This window comes from Rhinolophus sinicus, linkage group LG05, assembly GCF_036562045.2.
Source record: "Rhinolophus sinicus isolate RSC01 linkage group LG05, ASM3656204v1, whole genome shotgun sequence".
Lineage (NCBI taxonomy): Eukaryota > Metazoa > Chordata > Mammalia > Chiroptera > Rhinolophidae > Rhinolophus > Rhinolophus sinicus.
The window spans coordinates 74,075,262-74,095,513 of record NC_133755.1 but is presented as its reverse complement, the minus strand read 5'-3'; the positions used below and the strand labels follow the sequence as shown (position 1 = coordinate 74,095,513).

At 48.0% G+C, this 20,252-nt stretch overlaps 1 protein-coding gene across 1 annotated transcript; it reads right to left on the bottom strand.

The window, feature by feature from the left end:
- Positions 1–870: 870 nt before the first annotated feature.
- CKAP2L (cytoskeleton associated protein 2 like) lies at positions 871–16,943 on the bottom strand. The gene is made up of 9 exons (XM_019714015.2): positions 16,642–16,943; positions 15,194–15,260; positions 13,845–13,896; positions 10,836–12,028; positions 8,501–8,708; positions 6,078–6,233; positions 4,302–4,365; positions 2,831–3,020; positions 871–1,822 (listed from the first exon to the last, which is right to left on the bottom strand). The coding sequence occupies exons 1-9, from the start codon at positions 16,670–16,672 to the stop codon at positions 1,597–1,599; spliced, it is 2,187 nt and encodes a 728-aa protein (XP_019569574.2). The 5' UTR covers positions 16,673–16,943; the 3' UTR covers positions 871–1,596.
- Between the last annotated feature and the right edge of the window lie 3,309 nt (positions 16,944–20,252).

Genomic DNA, 20,252 nt, shown 5'->3' with positions numbered 1-20,252 from the left:
AAGCCCCCTTGCAAGATTGGAAGGAGTGGGGAAAGGCTGTCAAGTTTTGGGCTGGAACCGTCCTGTGGGCCCAGGAAAGGTGGGAGATATCCTGCTGGGGGCTGTCTGTTGCAGCTTTTTAAAACCCCAAGGCTGTGGAGGGCACTGAAGGTCACACCTCAGCTCCAGGAGTGGGGACATGGCCTCAAAAGGAGGGGGGTGACTTCCACTTCCTTTCCCCTCTCCCCTGACTGGCGTAGTGGCTGGTAGCCAGGTGGCAGCATCCGATCTGGGCTGTCTCTTGTGCACTGCAGACGGGGGTGTATTTCCGTCCCAGCAGCTGAACCCCATCCTGAGCAGTCAGGAGAACAGGGTTTGGGAGGCGGGCCTGGGGTGGTGACCTCGTGGTGTAGCGACGAGCAGGCGCCTCCTGCAGGTGAGTGAGGGGCCTTTCGGGAGGATGGGCCTAACACGGGGGGTGGGGGGCTGCTTCAGCTTCCGCTGCTCTGCAATGTTTCATCTCTCCCATTTCCACTTTTCATCTCTGGGCATTTGGTGGCGTCACAGGTATGAGTCTAAGAGGAAGGCTTGGTTGTGCAGACGCCTGCCTTTTGGTTGTGGTGACAATGTACTCACTGGAAGTTGGGTCTGTTTGCATGACGGTCGTACAGCCGTCTCATGAACCTCGTCATTATACCTGACCCAGAGCTGGCCGGCTGCCCTCAGTGACAGAGCCTGGTTCCCAGAGAGGCTGACGGTCAGCCCCTGGTCAGGGTGAGCTCCCAGATGGATGTCCGGAGGCCTCTGTGGTAGCCATCGGTGTGTCCCCAGACAAACCCCAAATTCTCTAGGCCAAGCTATCATCACTGTTTAATAAAGAAGATAACTGAATAAGCAGGAATAAACAAAATTTAATTGCCTTTTTTTGGTGAATATTTAAATATGAAGAAAACTAAAACGTCAAGTATGCTGACGAGTGTTTCTATACATATTTACATAACGATTCTGATTGTTCCTTTCCCAGGGCAGCCAGCTGCCTGGAGGGCTGGGACGGCAGCTCCTATGGCCTTCTCAGGCCCGGGGTCCAGGGAAGAGCTGAAGTGTGGACTGGCGACCCCCCCTTCCCCCCCCCAGCGTCTATTTGAAGCACTTCTGCAAGGTTAGGTGTGGGTATGAGAAGGTAGACGTCCATCCCAATTTAGGGGTGCATTTCTTTAGAGGAGACCTGGGACAGGAAGGGCGTGAGTCATCCCTCACCACAGGGACACGGTGACGGAAGTCAAAGGTCACACATCCATCACCTGAGATCTCTGAGCAAAGGCAGAGCGGTGCAAACTCATCTGTGAAATGAGGGGACTTGACCAGAGGGTCTGGTGTGGCCCATCTGCTAAGGTGGATGCAGGAAGGAAAGGCTACGCCCAGTCCTCTGCAGGCTTGTGGGCAAACTGCATTCAGTGTGAGGTTTCTGCTGCCTTGAACAAGCAAGCTGGAGGCCTTCCTATGGGACACCCTTGAAAGGGAGCCCAGTGAGTGACTTCCCAAGTCCCAGGCTGGCTGGAAGAGGATGTGACTTGTCTCACGGAGGCTGAAACGCACTCTTAACAAGAAGTGTTGAAGTTATGACTCGAGGCTCTGGAAGCCCAGGGTCACGGGCAGGGCCTCGTTTCTGCGGAACACGAGGCACTCCGTGTCCTCCATTTCCAGGAGCTCATCAAGAGACGCCACCACCAGGTCGTGCTCCCGCAGCAGCTCCGGGTAGTGGGACACGGCTCGCTCGATCCTCACCGAACGCCGGACGGGGGTGACCAGCTTTAGGTCCCGCACCTCAGCCATCCTGCTCACTCTGGAATAGCGAGAGGCGAGTTCAGGACCCTGCCTCCTCTGGCATCCCAGTCACCATATCAGAAAGAGCGAGAGACACCACGAGATGGACACTTGTCCTGAGGTGGCCGGGCTGTCCATCTGCTCTGGGATGGCGTAAGCAGAGGGAGACACTGACCAAAGCGTAGAATGTGGCTTTATGAAGTCAACCACTCGGCAGCCGGTGCTTGTCTATTTCAGACTTCCAAAAGTGTGGACAGGTTTTGAGGAAAGTGGGCCTAAAACCAGCTGAGGTTGGGCGAATGAACACTAAGGTTCTTTCTAGCCTGACAGTACATTACTCAAAAAACATATTTCAGGCGACGAACCAATCCACCACCTGGGCACCTTCCTTATGAACTCTTAACTCATCCCAATAAAAAGGGGCCCGGAGGACAGGCTGCGGAGGCCGTTCCTGCTGTGACTGGTCTGCACATGCAGGGCCAGCGACTGCATCGGCCTGAGCCAGGCCAGTGGCTGGCCCGCCTCGCACCCCACGAGCTGAATGTGGAGGGGACATGGCACGGCTGACAGGAGCCTGGGGCTGGAGAGGCCCACTGTGCCTCCAGGTAAAGTACACGACAGTCGTCCTTGCTCAGATGTCTCCTATGACGTCACGTTAGTACTTTAGGAAATGACACTGAAAGCCTGACACGGTCCCTTCAATCACTACGGATTCTGCCTTAAACACGCTTGTTAAAAAGTGGTCTGTAATCGGGCCGTACCCAACCGCCCTCCGTGTCCTTACACATGGGCCAGGCCTGGGGAAAGGAAGGTGGGTGTGCAGAGCAGGACGCGTGACAGGGCAGAGGGGGCACGTGCCTGTGGGAAGGAGGCGTGCGTGCAGACCTTCTCACCCTCAGCACCTCCCTTCATGCCAGATCGGGGCAGAACAGCTGGTCCCCCGCAGGCAGGTATCAGTACCCTGGCACTCGGACGGGGGGCAGCAATGGCTAGGCCTGCGCACACGATGCTGCTCACATCCTCTTACCTGGGGAGGGGGGCCACCTGTAATTTGATACCAGAATGACCACCCTGTTCTGCCTTGGGTTTCTGGGGTGTTGCTGGGGCCTGCTCCCTCCCTTTTGGAGAAAGATAAGACTTTCCAGGCTCCATCTCGCCGGCCAGCTCCTGTATCGATGTCCTGTGAGTTTCAGCAGCTGCAGACCCAGAGGTTGTTCCTATGTATGAGGTCCAAAGAAGGAAAGCACGATGTAAGTGATTTAGCATTCAGCTAAAACCAATCAGATGAAGGCGCTGGAACATGTGACCCCCACGGCCCAGGGACTAAACAAAGAGAAACTGACTTGAAGGGGGACTTACAACGGGTTGTCCACTGAGCCCTGGAGCAGAGCCCACTGCATCCGACCGGCTCGTGGCCCGGCCCCAGCCAGCCTCTGGCTGCTCGCACTGGGGGCGGGTCCTTGACACCCTTCAGTCCCTCTGAGCTTCTGCGCCAGTCTCGTATGCACCCGACATCTCTCAGGGACCAGCTGCTGGCCTTTTACCCTGACACCACACGTGGGCCATTTCTTTGGCCTACTAGGGATAACTCACTTGGCCTGGACCCCTCCTAACCTAGGGACAACCACATGGCTGTTGCCTTGGACAGTGGCTGAGAAAGGTCTTGTGTCAACTTGCATTGACAGCCCAAAACAACCAACATGAAAGAAGGAAATTCGTCGGAGACAGGCAGATACTGCGGCTGGAGGCTGACAGCCCGAGAGGTCAGTGGGGCCAGCTGCACAGGGTGTGGCTTCCTGCCCACTCTCGTCCCTTTGCAGAATTCTGCCAACCATTATAAACAAACATCTGAACTGCAGCGTCACTGCCAGGAAGAGCCACTGAGCAGGTCTGCTCTGCGACCTCATCCCCACAAATGATGCGTAGCCACTGTCATTCTACATGACTCGACCATGCCCCCAAGTGAAATCTCCTCTTAAAGGAAAAAGACGCGTAACCTTCTAAATCCACAACAACAATCCATTTTATCTCCTGAAGGCAGCTTGTTTTCTATCCGTTATCAGCAACTATAAAGTGCCACTCGCTGTGCCTGCTCAGTGTCTGTCCCGGGAGGGTGCTCTGGCGGTTCTGACCAACCACAGGAATGGTGGGCCAACAGCAGAGTCCTGCGACCGCCGCTCTCAAAGGGGAGCCGTGAATGTGGGTGTGAAAGTGTGGTGGGTTTCTTGTGAAGAAACACGTGACGTGGGCCCATATTCCTCTCTCTGGTTCCAAAGGGCGCTGGTACTGTCCCACCCAGGGCTCGGGGGGCAGGATACTCATCCAGGCTGCTCAGCATGGAGCAGCATATTTACTTGTAATGACAGAAATCTCGCATCTCGGGAACCAAGAGTGACAGGCATTTCTGAGGACTTAATTATTTCCCTTTTTCCTGTGTGACCCCTGGTGACTTTTACTTTATGGCGACAGGGAGTGATTTAAATACAACATGGCAGTACCGTCTGTGGCTCTCTTTGGGTCTTGCAAGATGTTAAGAACAACGTCCCGCAACTCTTGTATTGGCTGGAAGGAAAGAAGAAGAAACACGAACAGTATTAAAAACATTCTTGAGAAAAATGATCTAAGAAACTGTGTAACAGCAAATGAACTTCTTTTTGTAATAAAACTATTTCCTTTGTTAGCTCTTGTCTACCTATAAATCACATTTAAAATGTTTCAGATTTACAGCTTCATGGGAAAAAATGAAAGAACAAAGAAAATGTTGGTTAAATGCTGGCATGTTCGACTAAATGAAGAGATATGTTGATGGAAAGTTGTCTATAATGAAATTTCTCTAAATCAAGTTAATTTTCTTACTGACTTATATGATCCCATTGAAGACGTATTCCCGTAGAGACTCTGGTCCAAAGATGTGAAGACAGCCACACAGAAACTGTGGCATGCATTCTTAGGGTTGTCCTGGTTTCATTTTGGTTTTTATCATAAATGGCACATACCTCATTACAGAAAAACTGAACAATAGGTCAAACTTAGAAATCACCCATAATCCCATCACCTGAATGCAACCTTTAATTAGCATTTTGGGCAATTTCTCCCAATCCTCCCTTTCTTTCATCCTTTATTTGGCAATGTAACCTAAAAGTAATTTCTCGAAAAGTAGTAGAGGGCGCCTTCCTTTTGCGACGTATGTAGGCCAGGCCCCGAGGCAGGACATCGTAAGTGAGCTGTACTTTCTCACGGGAACACTATACCTGGAGGCTGGTCTTCCAACCTGGATTCCATCAAATTAAGGGACAAACTAACAACAGAGCATAGAAGCAAATCTGGCCACACATTTTCACAAAATCTAAAATGCTTTAAGCTTAGGGAACTGGGAAGAAATGTACAGAACACACTGCAAAGAGCCTGAATTATATAAAGCATTCATCAAGTATCTTACATTTTTATAGGATCTAGTTAAAGATGATTTCTGTGTGTGTATCTGTGTGCGCACACGTGTGTCTGTGTATCTGTGTCTATGCATGTGTGTCTGTACTTGCCTGCATATATGTGTCTGTACGTGTGTGTGTGTGTGTGTGTGTGTGTGTGTGTGTGTGTATGCCGGCAGTCTGTGTAGGTGTGTGTGAAACAGGTTAAATCCTCATCCTGCATAGCTGGAAGCCCACAAATCCTGTCTATAACAGAAAAATCAAGAAATAGCAATAAAGCACTTTATCTAAAACTACAGCGTAAACATAAAACCCATCCATCTGCTCTGAGGAAAGGGAAAGGGGAGGTGAAGGGAGCAGAGGCCTGGCTGAAGGAACCCTATCGGACCATCTGACTGTTTAAACTATGAGCATGTACAACTCTGATTTTGAAGCATCGTGAAAAGATACTGCAGAAAAAGAGCTATAAAACTATTTGATTCAGTCCATTTAAAAAATTATCTAGAGATACTTTTACTAGGTTTTAGGATTAAGAGTTATTTATGGACATTGATATGTTGGGTGTAATGTATTTTTAGGTTTTTATGGTGAGGTATGGCTTTAGAAGTATAGACATTGATGTTACAGTTTTCTACACTATTACTTTTCGTGAGTGAGTGGTGAGTGAGATAGTCACTGGACAAGTGATTTTATTAGTTACATGTAACTACGTCCTACGGCATAAAACATTCACGAAGGACACTGTACTGCACATTCTGTGCATAACTTGACATGTCAGAGCTCACATTACGTTACATAACCGCCGCACTGCAAACAGGACTCACACGACAGCATTTTCATACTCACTGTTGCCCCCTTTCTTATGGCCTCTTCGTACAGCCCAATGACATCAAAGGTGCCTTTACTTGCCAAGAACTTTGCTTTGCAGATCCAGAACTTAGCAAATTTTTCAGCCTCAGGAATACTGGACAAGATGGTAAATACTTCATGGGAAAGTACACCCTGCAAAAAACACCCAGAGAAAATGATTACCATCTCACCGTTACTCATGTCTGCTACTGTTCTTCGGGGCAGGGATGCAGAAATCAGCCCAATCAGTAATTATCTCTAACTTGAAAAAAAATTCAATTTTACTTGTTTCCATGTAATAAAATGTACCCATTTAAATGGTACATTTCAGTGAGTTTTGACAGTGATCATTAAATTTTAAGAGTTACATGAGACCAAATAGACAGAAAAACGTCATAGTTGAAGGAAGCACTGTGTCCTTCATGTTTACGTGTCTTCCACCCCGACCCACCCCAGAGTAATCATCATTCACAAAAGTGTGAGTGCTGAATAGTGACAGAATGAATTTCCACACGACTGATGGAAGCACGAAGGACAGCACAGGTACAGCCAGGGTGATATGTGTGTGTGCTTGTGTGTCGGGGTCTGCGCAGGTGTGTGTGAAAGAGGTCAAGTCCCCCAGACTCAGTTATTGCTGCCAGCCCTGTGTGCAGCACCCATGTCCCTCTCACGATTGCTTTACCATTTCTGTGCACACAGACTCAGAAAGTGCTGTCACGTCCAACAGCCAGTACCTGCACCTCCGTGTGTCAGTCACAAGTGCCTGGGCCTTTCTGGCCCCTTGGTCAGGACCAACTGTCCCAGAGGTCTCTGTGGGACTATGCCACAGTTGCCCTCCATGGACTTATCTGGGCACACAGACTTGCTGGTCCCACATCCCACTCCCCTCCGTTTTCCAGGAGCCTCTTCCTAGTAAATTACTTGTGCACAAATTATCGTCCTAGGGGCTGCTTCCAGGGAACTCATACAAGACACGAAACTACTCTGCATCCCACATTCTTCCTATGGAGATATCTGTTGTGGCTTCTGTTTTTCTGACTTGACTCTAATGAAAAACATTACCTATCAAACCTGAAGGACAAGACCAAAGCTAAATTCAGAGGCAAATTTATAGCACTCTATGTATTTTTAAGACAATAAGGCTAATATAAATTATCTAAGCTTTCTATTAAAAAAAGCTAGAAAGAAAACATAAAAATAGATGCAGACATTGATGTAAGAGGGAAAAAAAAATCCCCAACGATGGCCTTTAAAAAAAATTAAATGAGAAATCTTTAGCAAGTCTGATTTAAATAAAAAGCACGAAATTACTAAAGTTGGCCCAAATAATACAAAACTGAAATAGACCAATGAGCATGGAAAAAATTGAAAAGATACACAGAACTATCCTCCACAGTCCATATGATTTTATGGGCAAGTTCTTACCAAACCTTTGAAGGGCAAAATAAGTCTCATGTTGGATAAACTATTTTCAGAGTATAGGAAAAAAGGAAAATACCCAACTTTTTTGACAAAGCATCATACTGGTACCAGGAACACAAGAAAAGACAACCGAAGAATAAGCATGAAATTTAGAAATAATATAATTGCAACTTACAAAATGATACACTTACTTTCTCTATGTACCCACACTAGATGTACCTGCACAAATACTGTCTGGAGGGATAATTAGCAATAGTGTCACTCCAGGGAGAAGCCTGGATGCATGACTCTGTGTGCACGCATAGGTAGGGCAGGAGAGGGCTAGTCATTTACCTGTATTGTTTGAGATGTTTTTAATAAGAATGTATTGATGTAGTTTCTTTAATACAATGAAAACAAAAGAGAAAAGAAAAGTTTAATTCTACAAAGAAGAAACAGTTAATGTTTAACTGATTTTGTGGACATATTGCTTGGACTAGACCTAAACTGAACGCATCCTTTTTTGTCCATGTCCGACACCAGCAGCCAAGGGGCAGAACTGGGTTTGCTTTGGGCAAGGACCGTCTAGAGCCTACTGGTTATTTTTTGTTAACAGTCTTCCTTTAAGATGGCCCAAGATCCGACTCAGATGCCACTTACAGTGTATGTAGGACCATCCAACTTTACACAAGCTGCTCTGACTTCGTTCATCTTCAAACGTCAACTGTTTTCTGTGGAACCTGACCCATTAAGAAGGAAGTTGCTTTGGGTCCCTCTAGAGCCAGACTACTTGGCTTAGGTTCCCAACTTATCAGTGCCTGTTTCGTTTGTGAGGCGGGCACAGTAAGTCACTATGGTTACAGGGGACAACAAGGGCTGTCATTTAGGTGCATGTCATCACTATTACCACTATCATTATGCTTCTATGTTGGAAAGACTAAGTGTCTGCTCAGAGGTCAGCACTATATTTAAGGAAGTGCCTCTGGGTCAAAGCCTTGGAGACCACCGTCCTCACTCACCCCTTCGATGAGCTGCAGACACTCGGTCAGAGTGCTGCTGATTTTACTGGACAGTTCAAGCTGGGCTTTCTGTTCTTCCTCTTCTTTTTCCATGCTCTTCCAGAATGAAATATTCATTTCCTCTACCATTTTTCTTTTTGTTTTAAGTTCCATAGGAGGCCGTTTATACATTTTCCCCTTGGATTTCTGCCATTCTTCCAGCTGTTTCCTGTTGTGCAGTTAAAGGGGAGGCATGGTGTTAGGTCTTGCTGGCACCTGGTCAAGCTCCTAGAGTATATGATACGCATACGTTGAGCGCTATCACTGAACACCTTCGACTGCAAACTCAGAAGAGAATTAAAACAATTCACAGATGCGTAATGGCAGCAGTGGTCCCCCCACCCCATGACCGGAGGCAGAGGCCACAGAGATCAGCAGGACTAGAGGTGGCCAGTATCAGTCCTCAAATCCATGACCTCAGATTATTCCTCCTGATTTCCTCTGAGGACTTTCATTTCCCCTGCATGCGACCTGTGACACTTGCTCTCGGTCTCTGAGGCCATTAACTGAGCACCTGTTTCTCTCACACTAAGCTTTCCAGTTGCCACTGACCAGACCCAAGCCTACCCTGTGCCCGCAGTGACCCACTCCGGCCAGTTCCTTAGTCCTGTGCTGAACTCACACAAACCCTCCTCCCTAAACATGAACAGGAACTGCGGAGCTCTTTTTCCAAGATGGTGACAAGCCCTAATCCTCGCTCTCCCGCATTGTTCGGTCCCGCCTGCTTCTGAGCTGCTGGGGGAGGCACCAAGACACGGCCTGAGTGCGGACACAGGCTCGCTGGCTTCTAAACTGCGGCTGCACGCTGACTCACAAATGAATGCTGCAGCCACATCTCTGCCTGGAGCCCCAGGCTATAGAACCCACTGCCTGGCCACATCTTCTATTTGATGTCTGGCAGGCATTTCAAGTTCAATACCATCCAAAACCAAGTTCCCAAACAGCCGACCCTGCATGGGTAAGTGTCCCCACCTAGCTGTGTGGGCCTAAAACTAGGGCTGTCTTGAGCACCCTCTCCTGGCCCCCGTGTCTGGCACAGCATCGTACAGACAGCACCGTGCCCATCTCCACTGGCCCATCGCGGTCCGTGTCACTGCCACCTTGCGTCTGACGAGCTGCAGCTGCTCTGAACTCTAATCCTTGCTTCCACTCGAGGCCTCATGGGATGTGCCCTGTGCACAGTAGCCAGCGTGACCCGCGTCACTGCCAGGAGCCTTCCTGGCTCTCGGAGACCTCAGTTCTCCAGGGTGAATGGCAGCATGTCTTGGGTCCTGCCTGCCCTCCAAGTTTGGCCGCCCTTCCCCTCATCACTACCCTCTCCAGGACTCCAGGCCCTTCACCCTGGCTCACCCCTGCTTCCGTCTGGCATCACCTGTCACTTCTGACGGGAAACGATCTGTCATTACCCTGTCCTGTTTACTTACTTCCTGTCCTCTACACTGGAATGCGAGACCTAGCAAGGCAGCCCCTGGCTGTCCCAGGGCCTGGCACCGTGGGTGCTGAGGGCACGCGAGGGGCGGTGGCACGAAGTGTGCCCCTGCACAGATTCCTCTGTGGCTGCACGTGATCAGCACCCACATGCCGCCTGCAACCCACCTTGTCACCTGATCTAGGTCCGCCACCACTGGCTCACGGCTTTTACTCAGTTTTCTTTTTGCTCAGAAGTTTCATCTTTCTTGTCACTGTCATTCCCCAGCCCAGGTGTCACTGCTGACCCTAGTTAAAGAAGTCCCCCGGCCTTCCCTTCTCGGTCACACGGCCCTGAGTTAAGGTGTTACTGCCTGTCTCCTCAGGAGGGCGGAGCGTGATGCTGAGGCAGTGTGAAGACCCACTCCTGCCCCCCGCCCCTGCCATCTGACTTTACACTGCCCTTTGCCTTCTTGGGTACCTGTTTCCCATGCCCCCCAGATGCCCAGGAGAAGCACTGGGGTCTCCATGTTGCCACCGCCTGGGCCTGTGCAGAGAGCGCGCGAAGTCCCTGGGCTCAATTCAAGTGTGTGTCAAGGTCAAACCCCAGCACGACCTCCCTTGCTGCACCCAGTAGGGTTACCTACAGACCTGCTTCTTACCCAACTGGCTGGTTCAGGTATGCAGGAGTTAGAGAATAACTTACAACTTGTGGATGCAGCCCCCAGCCCAGTCAAGCCCTAACACCTGACAGATTGGCTTCAGAACCTTTTTCAGGCTTGCGGCTAAAAACGCCCCAGGAGCCATTATTCGTGGCCTGTTTCCCATATTCCCAATGGGTACCTTGCCTAATCATCAACAGCACAAGTTTGGAATTAAAGCGAAGTACCTTCGATCCCCTGCTGCAGTCTTCCTCTTAGTACCCGGGCTCGTCTGGGTCCCACCTGGGACTCCCGTTCCATGTACAGTTGTGCCGCCGGTGTGAGTTTTGGGAGCTGGTTTGTGTACGCCATGGTTCTTGGGGGGAGCCCTTTCCCACTGGGTCCCTGCTTTCTGTGGACAGCTACTGTGCTTATTTGCACTGGCTGCACATGCTCTTGAGCTTGGGGCGCTGGCAGTGATTGAGGTAAAGCTGCCAGGTGCCAGGTCAGGCCTTTGGCGGATGGCGCTGGACCTGTGTGGTACCCGGGGCCTGGAGGGGGCTTGAAGGGGCTTGCGGTCTTGCCCAACATGTGGATGCTGCAGTAGGCCGGGGCCTGTCCTAGGTCTGCTCTGCTCTGCTCTCTGTTCAGCAGCAGCATGTGACGGTAACTTTGCCCCACCCGGTCTTTCATATTTACTCCTAGTAACCGTCGTATCCCTTGTGTCCTTGAACCCTGGTTTCCTTGATGCTTGAGTCCTACTAAGGGTCTGAACACAGTGAGAGGGAACTGCCTTTGGGGCTTTTCCTCCTTCTCTGGAGAGCTGCTGTGACTTCACGGGGGGAATCCTGGCCCGTGTTCCTCCAACTAGCTGTTCATTAGCTCTGTCTTTCAGAACAGCACGATTCAATGAGCTTCTGGCCAAGGCTTTAGGAGCTACACTGCTCTTGGCCTGATGGTTCGACCTGGTCTCTGGCGCACTTCTGGCCCAGAACCCAGGCTGCAGCTTCCTCTCAGAGCGAGGGAAGGCGTGGGGCAAGTTCTCCTTGTTCACGTCCTGTGGACAGCCATGCACGGACTCACCCCCACCACAGGCCTTATCCACAGATTCTGCACGTGCAGCACTTCCTGCATCTGTCACCTGCGGCTTTGTAGCTTTCAGCTCTTGCATGTTAAATGACCCCATGGTTTTCCCTGAAAGCTCTCCGGTGGATGACCCAGCTTCGTGCTGCTGCTGACTTCTCCTGGAAGGCTCACCGTTTGGGTTGGAAGAAACATGTTCTGAAGTCAGCCTTTCGCCCAGACGTTTCAGTGGCTCCAACTGTGGCTCCTGGGACCCTGGGATATTGGCAGGTCTGGGCTGAAGTCGGATGCTGACAGGTCTTGCAGCTTTGACAGGCAAAGCAGCGTGGTTAGTACCATTCTTTTTGGGTCTAACAACCTAAAAAGACAAAATTATCAAAAAAGTCAATCCATAAAAATAGCTCACTCTTTAAAAAAAAAAAAAAAAGTTATTTGGCACTTCACTTAAGGAGGCTGAGTCTTGCAAAAAGCTCACTAACGGAAGATTTTTATGGTGAATCCCTATCACAGCATATCAGGATCTTCTGGTGACAGAGACGCAACGAACATGGAGAACTGGCTGTGTGAGCAGTGTGTCTCAATGGGACAAGGTGATGTCGCAGGAAGGCCCTCGGGGCCGGGAAGGACACAAAGTGCACGCAGGTCAGGGCTGCCCAGGTCCCCATGTCCTCTGCACTGCTGCACTGTTTAAAAACAACACCGCCCTCATCCCAACCACAGTGTCATTCCAGAACCTGTGGCCCCTCGTTGGCGAGGGCGATGGGAGGCTCAACCTCCATAAGAACCTAACCTCTCAGAAGAGTCTGTCGTATTTGTGAAGTCAGGAGGGGTTTTAGGGTTAGCTTGCCGTTATTAACAAGTGTTTCCATCGTGTGATTTAGTTTTGGAGAAGGAAGGTAGGACAAGGTTCCAGAGAACTTTGAGAACTAGGGGTGAGGGGAGTTAGGGCTGATGTGGAAAAGAGCGGGAGTGTCGGCACTGGCAGTCACTCAGAAATGGGAACCTGGCGGACATCTGCGGGGCATGCGTCCCAGGGAGATGTGGAGTCCTAGAGCCACCTGTGTTGCATTTGGAAGCGCTGGCCAGAGTCACCATGTGAACCTGGTGTGGACGCAGAGCCACCTGGCACCAGGGGCAAGGTGGCGCCCATCCCAGCGCGGCACGGGGGTGCAGAACGGACGCTGCCCCATGCAGCTGTAGCTGGGTTCCTCCTTGAACCCAGCAGTCACGTGCACCTCTCCTGTCCCTATGATCGCTCACTGCATAAGCGAGGAGTCTGCTAAGAAAGTCCCCAAATATGTGCTGCTCCTTAGTTGTTCCTTTCATACGTTTAAAGTAACTGAGCTGTAACTTGCATCCTGTAAACACATCCAGTGGGTTTTGGCACGTTCTTAGGTTGTACAACCATCGCCACCATCTAATTCCAGAGCACTGCCATCACCTCAGAAGGAAACCCCTACTTGTTAGCAGTCACTGCCATGTCCCTCGCCCCACAGCCCCTGGCAATCACCAGTCTACTTTGTTGCTATGGAGCTACCTACTATGGACATTTCTGATAAATGGAGTCACAATATGTGGCCTTTGTGTCTGGCTTCTGTCACTGAGCATCATGTTTTTGAGATTCAGCCAAGTAGTGAGTGTCAGTGCTCCATTTCTTTACTTTTTAATTAATGAACTTTAATTTGTAGAGCAATTTTAGGTTCAAAGTCCAATTGAGTGGAAAGTAGTAAGAGTTCCCACAGGCTTATACTCCTACACGGCAGCATCCCCAAGTGGCTGAGACCACAGGCTCTCAGCTCTGTCACCTAATAGCTATGTGGGGACTCATTTCCCTCATCTGTAAAAAGGGGCTACTGACAGCACCTACCTCACAAGGCTGTAAGGACTCAGGAAGTTAATGCAGGTCAGAAATGTGCAGACACACAGTAGGTACTCAACAAACGTTAGCTAAGAAGAGACCAAAGTGCACTTAAGGGTTTTTTTTGGTTAACAAAACTAAACTTCAGTATATTGTACTTTCAAAAAAAAAACAAAACTCTCTTACCAAACCAACATGTCCTTCTATTTGTGAGAAGTATCTTTGCATGTGTTCTTTTGGTTGCTAACATCTTTATTATTTTTATTACTAATCACCCAAAATGGATAATTTTTTTAAAAGACTAATTTCTACTTACAGATTTAGAAGGCGGAGGATTCGGGCAATTACTCTTGGCTTTCAGATAAGGCCTACAAAAGACAAAATAAGATTAATTCTTAGTATAGAAGGGCCAACAGGTTTGGAAAGTATAATGATTAAAATGGAATTTTAAATCATTACAATTTCTGTATATGGTAAAATAACTCAAAATTACATTCAATATAAAGCTTCCTTATTCTCCCTTCCTCAGAGGCTACACTTGCCTGTGATCCTCTCAAATATCCTATACATAAGCATAGCATTCTGACAATATTAATGAACTATATGTCTTCTCTTCATGTTTGCACAGCCTTATTCATTCCAGGACCATTCCTGGAAAGTTGCAATGTGCCAGCCAGGCACTGGAGATACATTGCCAACTAAGACAATTAACTGCTTCTTTAAAAAATTCCTTGTTTTAAGTATCTTCAAATAGCGAATTTTCAGGGGGGAAAAGTGATATAATTAATAATAACAGGGGCACATATGAAATCTAGCTAGTGAGATGGAGAATGCAAAAAAGGGTAGGAAAGCAAAGAATTCAGAAGGAGTTAATCTCCTTGGATGAAAACCAACTGCCAGACTAGAAGGGACTTTGATCAAGACCTCATGTCTGCTTCTCCCATCGACAGTGTACGCCCGGGGAGGCTGGGACCACCTGTGCTGTTAAGCATCATGTCTCCAGAACCAAGAGTGATAAAGTACAGGTACTACGTGTTTGTTGAATAAACGCACTAGGTTTATTTAATCAAGGAAATAGAGTTGAGTCAAAACCCAAAGTAAGCAGAAAATAAAATATGGAGTGAAAGCTAACTTTGTGAAAACTCATTCTGAAAAAAACGTTTAGTGACCCAAGTGGGCAAAAAACATACCAGTGTTAATAAAAGGGATAAATGACACAGTGAGATGGCAAGATGTTGACAAAAGATAAAAGCCAGTCAGTTGTATCACGTCCACCTCAAGAGTCAGTGCTAAGAAGAGGAGGACCAAAGGGCATCGGGCTGGAGGACTGAACCAGGGCCATTCAAGTCCCGGACCAAACAGTCCCTTCATGAGAATTACTGTCCCAGGAAAAAAAGCAGGAATGGGAAAAGCTTCCAGCATGTAGGAAATACTGTGCATCCTCCCCTCTCTCCTTCGGAGATTGTCACAATAAGGTTCAAATCTTTGTCAACGCACTAGACACTGCCCAGAGCTTTTTGTCATGCCTGAAACACCCTTTCTGAGTCACCATAGGGTCCCAAAGTAGTCAGAGCAGATGCAAGCAAAGAGCTATGTTTGAAAGGGTTTTAAGCTGCTATTAGCAACCAGAGCAGCACGACCCATGTCCCTGGGTGACAGACTCACTTGCTGTCTGGGCACTTCAGTTTTCCCTTGGCTGCAAGGTACTCCTGGAGCTTTCTCTGCCGCTCCTCTGCAAAACAGGAAGCAAACAAACAACTTCAGCTTAGGATTTAAATCAGCCATTTATATTCCCAAAGGTGACATTTTCTGTAATGATCCTGGCTGTGGACCATGCCTCCAAGTTAATATCAACACCAACCACATCGTGCATATATATGCCAGGCCATGTCCTGAACTCTTCACACTCACATGCTTTAATCTGTACACCAGTCCTAAGAGGTATTTTACAGCCTGAAATTTAAAGAGGGTAAATGATATGCCTGAAGCTACCCAGCTTCTCTGTGGCAAAGCCAGGATCAGAAACCAGGTGTATCCAGCCCAGGGCACTTGCTCACAGGCACTGTTCTCAGCTACAACACAGCTTTGCAGGCAGAAATTTGGTTACAGGCCTGTATGAGCTGGTAAGCCCGCCAGGTCTTGTTCTTTCTGACCGGGATGATGACTTTTGCCCACAAGCCCTTACATGGTTTCCTTTGGGATTAAGGACAAAATAGGCCAGGTTAGGGGTTCACGGCAAACATCTATCTACATGTTGACTCTCTAAGCAAGGCACCTGTGAGGGGATGAAAGTCAGTATTTCTGTCTTGAAGAAGTTTCAATCTAGTAGTGGAGACAAAGTAAACACAATAATGAGACAAAATCTAAGTGCCATAAGAGACGGCCAAAGAGAGAATGATGGGGGAGTTCAGAGGCAGGGACTGAGTGAGGGGACTAGATGGTAGGAAAAGACTAACATTCAATTAACTAAAACTAACTAAATAAATAAATTGGAAAAAAACAAAACAAAACTAGAGGGGTGCAAATACTCTCTGCCTCATCTAACCGAGCTGCTGTGTTGCCACGGCTCATGCCGCCAGGGAGCCAGAGCAGCGCCGGGTAGTGGGGGCTGAGAGGGCGGCCGGGACCGAGCTCTAGAACGTCTAGCACGTTAGCAAAGCCGCTGCGCGGAGTCATAACACGGGGACAGAGGTGCCCATTTTTAAGGGTCGTTATGTGAAGGGCCCAGGACGTGCCACGTCGACAGACAGCTGTCATCACCGACACAGTCCAAACGCCGGCGCAGCTGGGAGGTCGGGACCCGGGACCCACGCCTTCCCGGCGAAAGCCGGACCCGCCCCGGCGGCTGTGCTGGCTGGCGGCAGGCAGGGGCCACGCTGGGTCGCGGGGGCGCCTGGCTTCTTCTGGACGCGCGACCCCAGCCAACGAAAGAGGGGACAGTGACGTCCCTGCAGCGCTGGTGCAGGACCTGTGCCTGCGGAAACCCCAGGCTTCCCGCCGCCGGACATCTCCCCGGGGCCGCAAACGCCCGGGAGGGAACATGGAAGCAGGCAGGGCAGACGGCAGTCTCCGCGGAGACAGCCGCCGTAGCCCCGCTGTCCCCGTGCACTCACCGGCTGCAGCGGCGAGCCCCTGCCGCCCCATGATTACTTCTCCGCGACAGTTGCTCTCGCAAGGCCGCGCCCGCAGCTGCGCGCTGCGCCTGCGCTCGCTCTCATTGGCTCCCAGGGGTTTGAAACTCGCCAATAGAAAGCAGGGGAGGGCGGGACAAAAGGAAATAGACGCTTTACAAGCGACTCTGGCCTGGGCTTTGATTGGACGAGAGCGGGGTAGGCTCCTTTAAAGACGGCGAGCAGCGTGTTGACGCTAGAGCTTCTTGCCACGCAGGTGCGTCGCCTTGCTGCGGAAGTTCACCCGAGTCTGGAAGAATGGGGTAAAACCCAAATGTGAAGAATTTGGTGGCATCTCATGATTATGTATCTCAACTTGTAGACGGTGTGGGGACAGAACCCCAGAAAGCAGTTTCTCAGGCTCTCGGCCTCACATAGAAAGGTGCTGGCTCAGGTAGTAAATGGCCATCAACTGTGATTGCATGGCCATCAGCTGTGGCTAGTTGGCCGTCAGCTGTAACCAGTGAGCCATTGGCCACTAATATAACTGCTGTGGCTATGCTAGCAGATAATGGGCACTGGCAAGAAGATGGTGGCTGAGCTGACAAGAGCAGGTTGCAGAGAGGCGGATGCCGCCAGTGAGACCATAGTGGTATGACTCCCCCATCTATGGCTCCGTGGGTGTTCCTTTTTGGCCTCACCATGTCCTGCGTTCTTATGTGGGGAGCGGGACCAGAGACCTCGCAGGTCTCCCCGCACGACAAATGGCGCAGCGAGCAGGGTCTCCCGCAGGACAATGGTCTCCTGAATCTACTACTGCCCATAGATCCTTGCTAGTAATTGTGGTAAAATATGCATAAAGTTCACGGCTTTTATCAATTTATAAGTGCACAGTTTAGCGCGTTGAGGACGTTCGCACGGTTGTACACACACCCCCACCATCCATCTCCTGAATTCTCATCCTCCGACATAGGAGCTGTCCCGGTTAAGCCCTACCACCCCCTCCCCCACCAGGCACCCACCATCTTATTTTCTGCCTACGAACCTGAAGACTCCAGGCACCTCACATGGATCCTTCTGTCACTGGATTAAGCAGTGTCCTCCAGGTCTATCCATGTAGTCTGTGTCAGGATTTCCTGCCTTTTTAAGGCAGAATAATGCGCTTCTGTGTGGATGGACCCCGTTCATATGTTGATGGACACTTGGTGGCATCCACCTTTTGGCTCTTGTGAATCACACTGCTGTGAACAGGGGTGTACAAGTTCCTCTTTTTTTTTTTTTTAAATTTTTAAATTAGTTTCAGGTGCACAAGACAAAGCAATACTTAGACGTTTATCATTTATATCCCTCACACTGTGTGAACCCCCCTCCCCATCCACTATCCCTCTGACATCCCACAGAGCCATTACATTTCCACTGTCTCTATGCCTAATGCTGTACTCCGCTTCCTGTAACCATATACATATATATATATATATATATATATATATATATATATATATATATATACACACACACATATACATATATATATATAATTATAGTTGGCATTCATTATTGTTCAGCTTCAGGTGTACAGTGCAGAGATCAGGCATCTACATTATCCATGAGGTGGTCTCCCAAATGGGACACGTGTCCATCGGATACCCTACAAAATCGTTACATTATTGATTACGTTCCCCAAATTAATTTTCAAAACCCTGTGGCCATCTTGTGGTTACTGACTGTTTTCTAATCCCCTCACCTTCCCCCTTACCCCCACCCCCCCTCCCATTTAGCAACCCTCAGTTTTTCCTCTATGTCTCCAAAACTGTTTCTGATTAGTTCATTCACGTATTCTTTTCTTTAGATTCCGCATATAAGTGAGATCATATGGTATTTGTCTTTCTCTGTCTGACTTATTTCACTTCACATAATGTTCTCTAGGTCCATCCATGTTGTTGCAAATGGTAAGATTTCTTTCTTCTTTATGGCTGCGTAATACTCCATTGTATAAATGTACCACAGTTTCTTAATCCAGTCATCTACCGATGGGCATTTCGGTTGTTTCCATGTCTTGGCTACTGTGTATAGTGCTGCAATAAACATAGGAGTGCATAAAGATTTTTGAATTGGAGTTTTGGATTTCTCCGGATAGATACCTAGGAGTGGAATTGCTGGATCATAAGGTAGTTCCATTTTCAGATTTTTGAGATACCTCCATACTGTTTTCCATAGTGGCTGCACCAATCTGCAATCGCACCAACAGTGCACAAGCGTTCCTTTTTCTCCACATCCGCACCAGCACTTGTTGTTTGTTGATTTATTGATGATAGCCATTTTGACTGGGGTGAGGTGGTATCTTATTGTGGTTTTTATTTGCATTTCTCTGATGGTTAGTGAGGTTGAGCATTTCTTCATATGTCTGTTTGCCATCTGTATGTCCTTTTTAGAAAAATGTCTCTTCATGTCTTCTGCCCATTTTTCAATTGGGTTGTTTGTTTTTTTGGAGTTGAGTTGAGTGATTTTTTTATAAATTTGTGATATTAACCCCTTATCAGATATATCATTGGCAAATATCTTGTCCCATTCAGTAGGATCCCTTTTTGTTTTATTGATGGTTTCCTTTGCTGTGAAAAAACTTTTTAGTTTGATGTAATCCCACATGTTTATTTTTTCTCTCACTTACCTCGCATGAGGGGATATATCAGTAAATATCTTACTCCGAGTAATGTCTGTGAAGTTTCTTCCTATATTTTCTTCTAGGAATTTTATGGTTTCAGATCTTACATTTAAGTCTTTAAGCCATTTTGAATTTATTTTTGTATATGGTTGTAAGGAGGTGGTCCAGCTTCATTTTTTTGCATGTATCTGTCCAGGTTTCCCAGCACCATTTATTGAATAGACTGTCTTTACGCCACTGTACATTCTTGCTTCCATCGTCGTAGATTAAATGGCCATATAGACGTGGATTTATTTCTGGACTCTCTATTCTGTTCCATTGATCTATGCGTCTGTTTTTATGCCAGTACCCTGCTGTTTTGATTACTGTAGCCTTGTAGTATAATTTGATGTCAGGTATTGTTATACCTCCCACTTTGTTCTTATTTCTCAAGATTGCTGAGGCTATCCAGGGTCTTTTGTGGTCCCATATAAATTTTAGGATTATATATTCTATTTCTGTGAAAAACGTCATTGGTAGTTTGATAGGAATTGCGTTGAGTATGTATATTGCCTTAGGCAATATGGACATTTTAACTATATTAATTCTTCCTATCCATGAACATGGTATGTGTTTCCATCTATTTGTATCTTCTTTCATTTCTTTCTTCAGTGTCTTATAATTTTCTGAGTACAGATCTTTTACTTCTTTGGTTAAATTTATTCCCAGGTATTTTATAGTCTTTGGAGCAATTATAAATGGGATTGCTTTTTTAATTTCTCCTTCTGATGTTTTATTATTGGTATATACAAATGCAACTGATTTCTGAATATTAATTTTGTATCCTGCTACTTTACTAAATTCATCTATCAGCTCTAATAGTTTCTTGGTGGAGTCTTTAGGGTTCTCTATATATAGTATCATGTCATCTGCATATAATGACAATTTTACTTCCTCCTTACCGATTTGGATG

Excerpts from the sequence above, each read along its gene's own strand:
- CKAP2L (XM_019714015.2), bottom strand. The coding sequence starts at position 16,672 with ATGGGGCGGCAGGGGCTCGCCGCTGCAGCCG. Across the intron at positions 13,897-15,193 it reads CTGAAGTGCCCAGACAGCAA|GCCTTATCTGAAAGCCAAGA; the intron begins GTGAGTCTGTCA and ends TGTCTTTTGTAG. Across the intron at positions 12,029-13,844 it reads ATCCTCCGCCTTCTAAATCT|GTTGTTAGACCCAAAAAGAA; the intron begins GTAAGTAGAAAT and ends TTGTCTTTTTAG.